At 38.7% G+C, this 6,452-nt stretch overlaps 1 protein-coding gene across 1 annotated transcript; it reads right to left on the minus strand.

Annotated features, from left to right (window-relative positions):
• Window positions 1–3,483: 3,483 nt before the first annotated feature.
• Window positions 3,484–4,470, minus strand: LOC134565692 (putative tyrosine carboxypeptidase MATCAP2). Its single transcript, XM_063425332.1, has one exon. It carries the CDS (start codon window positions 4,468–4,470, stop codon window positions 3,484–3,486), a length of 987 nt encoding a protein of 328 aa, XP_063281402.1.
• Window positions 4,471–6,452: the final 1,982 nt, after the last annotated feature.

The raw sequence follows: 6,452 nt of genomic DNA on the forward strand, positions 1-6,452 counted from the left end.
GTTTCCCCTAGATGGCTATCCGAGAGTGCGTTCCTGATCGATTATTTCTGGTTATTAACTTTGGCTTGTTTTGACTTCCCTGACTTCTCTGGTATCCTTGATTATTGGCTTTCCCTTATCGCTGTGTCCCATTCTGTGTCCCTGACCTCAGCTAGTATATTGACTATTCTTAGGTACGTTAAGTCCGTCCATTCTAAGGTCCGGTTAGACATTACCCTTAGTCTTAGGTGTGACACAGTTCTGCGTGCTGAATCAACTGTAATCCTGACAATTTTGGTCTTGTCACTCCAAATTACAATGTGCCAGAAGCTGTGAGGCGTGTCAAGGTGTTGTCATGCATATTGTAACCAGGCTTTTTTGTAGCATTAGTAAAGGCTTCTTTCTGACAACTTGATCATACAGCTCATTTTTGTTCAAGTATCGTCATATTGTGCTCCTTGAAACAACCACACCGGTTTCCAGAACAGCCTGTATTTCTCCTGAGGTTACCTGTGGGTTTCTCTTTGTATGTCGAACAATTCTTCTGGCGGTTGTGGCAGAAATCTTTCTTGGTCTACCGGACCTTGGCTTGGTATCAAGAGATCCCCAAATTTTCCACTTCTTAATAAGTGATTGAACAGTACTGACTGGAATTTGATCAAGGCTTTGGATATCTTTTTATATCCTTTTCCATCTTTATAAAGTTCCACTACCTTCTTACGCAGGTCTGTTGACAGTTCTTTTCTGCTCCCCATGGCTCAGTATCTAGCCTGCTCGGTGCATCCATGTGAGAGCTAACAAACTCATTGATTATTTATACACATACACTAATTGCAATTTAAAAAGCCATAGGTGTGGGAAATTAACCTTTAATTGACATTTTAACCTGTGTGTGTCACCTTGTGTGCTGGAACAAAGTCAAACATGGATATGTAAACGTTTGATCAGGTCCATTTGGGTGATTTCTGTTATCATTATGATTTAAAAAGGAGGCAAACAACTATATGATAATACATTGCTTAATATGATCACTATCCTTCAATAAAAATTAATGCCAAAATGTCACAATTTCTGCCAGGAAATCTTTTGAGCACAGCTGTATGTGTTTTTCATGTTTTCAAGGTTTTCTACATTTAAGATCTGTGTGAGATTGTAACTCTACATATAGTTAGCTGATGGCGTACCTGGATGTGGCTGAATTTCCAGATTTCCACTTCCTTCTACTCTGGCGTGTTCTAACCTGATGTCAGACTGGAAGAAAAAAAAAGATACCATAAAAGTCAAGTATCGACGACAGTAGATATAGTAAGAAACCATTAAAAAAAGAAAAGGAAGATGTAGGAAATATACTTACTGAATAGGCATGAGGGTGGGATTCGATGACTTGTTGCAGGCAGGTTTTACAGGATGGTGGAATTGTGAGACTATCCTGGGAATCTTTATACTACACTATGTAAATCTACCTGACGGCGTAACACTCACAGCTCAATCGACAAGCGTTTTTAGAAAAGCGTCTATTAGTTTGTTGATCCAAATGCATTGTGTACTGCTTCCTGTCCTTATTTGCTCCTGAGTAACAGAAGGAGTGTAATTGCACCAATATATCAGTTAGCTGGTTATATTAAGGAGGATCGGACAATGGATATATACAACTAGGAAGGAGTGCACAGGGGACATGCCAGGAATACACAAGCACTGTGAGAAATCTGTATTTGCAGTAAATTACTTTCAATATGATAAAACTTGTATCCAAATTATTTTTTTTCTATTTGGATTTGCAATGCACCAATATCCAACGTCTAATCTGAGCCACTTTGTTTTGCGTTCATATGAGGAAATACTACAGTTTACTGGTTTGCATTCTGTATATGTGTTTGTAAGGTTTTTAAGGTTTTCTACATTTAAGATATCTTTGAGATTGTAACTGTATATTCACTTAGCTGATGGCATACCTGGATGTGGTTGAATTTCCAGATTTTCACTTCCTTATGTCCTGGCTTGCTCTAGCCTGATGGCAGACTGGGAAAAAAAAAATGCTAAGATACCATAAAATTCTAATACAATAATGGAAAAAAAAAACCAGCAGCAGGGTAAAGAGAAAGAGAAAAGGGTCAGTAGACACAGTAAGAAACCATTGTAATAGAAAAGTCACCATTAGACTATCTCTTTAAACCGAGAAAAATGCTGCAAAGATTGCAAAAGATTTGCAATGCCCCAGTGTCCAGTATTTTTGTGAGTTACTTTCAACAATTTACTTGCTTGCACTATGTAGACGTGTTTCATGTTTTTAAGGCTTTCTTTATGGAAGATATCTGTGAGATTGTAACTCTATATAAACTTAGCTGAAAGCTTACCTGGATGTGGCTGAATTTGCATATATCCACTTCCTATTTGCATTGGAGTGTTCTAACCTGATGGCAGGCTGGAAGAAATGGGAAAAAGGGTAAGATACCATGAAGGCCAAATATAATACAGAAAAAAGTAGCAGGGTAAAGAAAAAAAAGTACAATAGACATATAAGAAACTATTAGAAAATAAAAGATGCCATTAGAAAGAGAGGTAGATGTAGGAAATATTGTAGTCATGATGGTGGGATTCGATGATTGGTGGTAGGCGGCCAGGGTTTGCAGGATGGGGGAATTTGACAGTATCCTGGGAAACTTTATGCTACACCATTCACCGCTCAATTGACAAGCGTTTTTAGTAATGTGTCTGTTAGTTCGTTGACTTGCATTATCTTTTCCAGACGCATCATGTACTGGTCCCTGTCTTTGAGAAATTGAGGGATCCTTGGCTTACTAAGCACGACAGTCTTTTTTAGACGGGGTACATTTAAGATCTGTATGAGATTGTAACTCTACATATAGTTAGCTGATGGCGTACCTGGATGTGGCTGAATTTCCAGATTTCCACTTCCTTCTACTCTGGCGTGTTCTAACCTGATGTCAGACTGGAAGAAAAAAAAAAGATACCATAAAAGTCAAGTATAATAAAGGGGTGGGGGGGGGGGGGGGGGGGGAGGGAACGACAATAGATACAGTAAGAAACCATTAAAAAAAGAAAAGGAGACATTACAAAGAAAAGGAAGATGTAGGAAATATACTCACTGAGTAGTCATGAGGGTAGGATTCGATGACTTGTTGCAGGCAGGTTTTACAGGATGGTGGAATTGTGACAGTATCCTGGGAATCTCCACTTCCTATTTTCATTGGAGTGTCCTAACCTGATGGCAGGCTGGAAGAAATGAAAAGAAGGGTAAGATACCATAAAGGTAAAATATAATACAGAAAAAAGTAGCAGGGTAAAGAAAAAAAAAGTACAATAGACATGTAAGAAACTATTAGAAAAGAAAAAATGCCATTAGAAAGAAAGGTAGATGTAGGAAATATTCTTACTGAGTAGTCATGATGGTGGTATTCGATGATTGGTGGTAGGCGGCCAGGGTTTGCAGGATGGTGGAATTTGACAGTATCCTGGGAAACTTTATGCTTCACCATTCACCGCTCAATTGACAAGCGTTTTTAGTAATGTGTCTGTTAGTTCGTTGACTTGCATTATCTTTTCCAGACGCATCATGTACTGTTCCCTGTCTTTGAGAAATTGAGGGATCCTCGGCTTACTAAGCACGGCAGTCTTTTTTAGACGGTTTATATCCTCGTAGGAAACCTTTCCCATTGCCATTAGCAGCTTGAAATCTATGGTATGTCTGCATCTTAGGATTTGTAGAACACCTTCAAGGTACACCTGATCCTTATTACAACATCCTGGCTGTGATGTGTCTGTCAAACCCCTCTTTGCTCGGACACAATAATACCATCTGGCTTCTGGGTCTCTGACAAATATTTTCAAATGCTCAAATAGTTCACTGAAGGACATTGAGCTTGCTTTGTAGATGGTATAGTACAGGAGGGCAACTCTGCACAAATCGGGATCAGGATGATATAAAAGGCTGTGGATGGTTGCCAGTCCTTCTTCAGTTGGATTTGCTGGTTCCAGACCATACTCTTCTCGACCTTTGCTGTTATTCCATGGCTGTTTACTGTTGTTGACTGTTCTAAAATAATGAGTTCCAATCTCATGTCTCAGTGTACCTTGAAGCCACTTTTCTCGTGCCATAGAGACATTTATTGTCATCGTTGGTTGCTTTTTCACAGTTCCCATAGAGGCTTGTGAAATTACATCTTCAGTGAGATTAACAGCAATCTCCCCTTGACAACCTTCAGTCTCCATGTATTTGCGTACTTCCTGATAGATCTGCTTTGCTGGTAGAAGATTGCCTCCTGTAGCTTGTTCATAATTTTCATAATTGTTATATTTCTTGAGTGTGTTTTGTATGATATTAATGGCCACTTGAAGAAATCTGTTGGAGGCATGACTGTGCTGGGCTGAGGCAGATGGCAGAGGAGTTTTGTTATATTGAAACTGAGGGTTGTACATAAAGTTCGATTTGAAAAATTTATCCTTCTCTTTTTTCAAATTTAAAGGCTTCATTAATTTTGGATTACAATAACCCTTCCCTGGAGGTGTGGGGACCAGCAACACTTTATCTTTAGTCAAGCTGGGTTGAAAATGTTCCCTCTCAGAATCAAGTTTTGGTGTATTGGTGAGCACTTTCTGTTTATTATTGACCGACGGTTTCTTTGAGCTGAAAATGCTGGTGTTCCCTTTGCTGGAGTTAGGACTCACAAGGTCCTTATAGGCAGGAAGTGGTGGTGTAGAGATCAGCGACATTTTACCTTGAGTCAAGCTGGGTAAGTCGTGTTTCTTCTCAGAATAGATTTTTGTCCTTTTTGTGAGCACTTTCTGTCTCTCAGAGTCCTTTGTGTTGGAGGTAGGACCTGAAAGGTTCATTTTGGCAGCAAGTGGCAGTTTGAAAGCCTGCAACACTTTACCTTCAGTTGAGTTGGATAAGATGTATTTCCTCTCAGAATCGATGTTGTGTTTGTTTGTGAGCACTTTCTGGCTTACATTGACTGAAATAGTCCTCGAAGAGCTTATGCTGGGGTTCCTTGTTTTGGGGATAGGAACCGAGAGGTTAATTTTGGCATTAACAGGTCTGGTTGCCAGACGTATGCTACGCGCTGTCAGTGGGAAGTTAGGCTCCATTGTTTTACCTGATCAATTCCGCTTAACAAAAAACGTGAATTGCTCGGTGTGGAAACCCTTCTTCTTCTGTACAATATCAAGTTTTAGTGTCTGGTACCTGAAATAACTCTGTCTCTCAGCAGACCTGCAGCAATTCCTTGCACACTAGGTCCAGAGCTTTCACAGTGACAGCACTAGTAGCTGAGTCTTGGTGCAGCTCTGATGTCATAGAATGTCACAGAGGAGGACAATCACTGCAGGTTTAAAGGCACCAAATATAACTTGATTTTACCCTTAAAGTTCAATTTAAATTCCAGGGTTGTTCACTAAAGTGAAAATTCAAAGTGAATTTCAAACTTTAGGTCATAGTAACTGAAATGGAATCGTAGCTCGAGTAAGATAATGTTTCCAGTTTGGCTATTTTGGCCAATTTAAAATTCACTTTCAATTCTCACTTGAATTCTGTTTGTTTTGGTATCCTAAATAACATTTTCTTACATTGTCCCTTTAGATGACTGTGCCCCTTTCTATCTCCTTTAGATCTTTATGTTGGTTTAATTGTGAATTTGCACACTGTGCTGTGATAGGCTGGAATGTTGTCGGCCAGGCAGATTGAGGTGTGTATGTGTATACAATATTACTACCGGTTAGAAAGTGCTTTGTCTCCATCTGCCAATTTATATGTGTTTGTTTTTAATAACAGGTTTAAATTGCTAGACTAATGTGAAAAATTTGCATTTAATAATTAAAATAATTCAGAATTAATGGAGGATCAAAGGCTTATATATATATATATATATAGTCAATCTTTATTTTTGTTGTGCATTAAAGATAATACAAACAATTGTGCAATGCCCCAACAACATCAACAAGATTTTCAAAGTACATAGCTTAGTAGTGTAGTGTAGAGCATTCCTGAAAACAGCTCAGTTTTTAGTAGTAACAAATTATTGCAGGCTAAGTCAAACATGTCTAGCAGTGAGCAAGGACTGAGGCTAAATATATATGTGATAAACGAGCTAGGCATGGAGAGCTATCAGCAGAGGAGTACCACTGTTATCCAAAGCTGTGTTTTTCTATATGTCTTTTATTTTTATTTCCAATATGTTTTCATATTTTATTTTATGTGACGCAGTTATCATACAGTCCGTTTAAGCTTTGTTTAACGCAAGTACGACTTCAATGGGCATTTCCTCTTCTAATCATTCCACTTGTCTTGCAGCAGTATTCACTCCTTATACACTATATGCCTAGCTAGTCTTATTCATTTAGGCTTTAATCGTTAAGCCTTTTACTATGACTTGCACTATCTGGATTTATTACACAGTTTATAAATGTAGCTCAGCTAAAACACATGTGTGCCCAGCTAAAGCATTCTCATATGAGGG

The sequence above is a fragment of the Pelobates fuscus genome, chromosome 6, assembly GCF_036172605.1.
Source record: "Pelobates fuscus isolate aPelFus1 chromosome 6, aPelFus1.pri, whole genome shotgun sequence".
NCBI lineage: Eukaryota > Metazoa > Chordata > Amphibia > Anura > Pelobatidae > Pelobates > Pelobates fuscus.

What these genes read in the sequence shown, in the direction of transcription:
- LOC134565692 (XM_063425332.1), bottom strand. Translation starts at nt 4,470, where the DNA reads ATGAAGCCTTTAAATTTGAAAAAAGAGAAGGATAAATTTTTCAAATCG.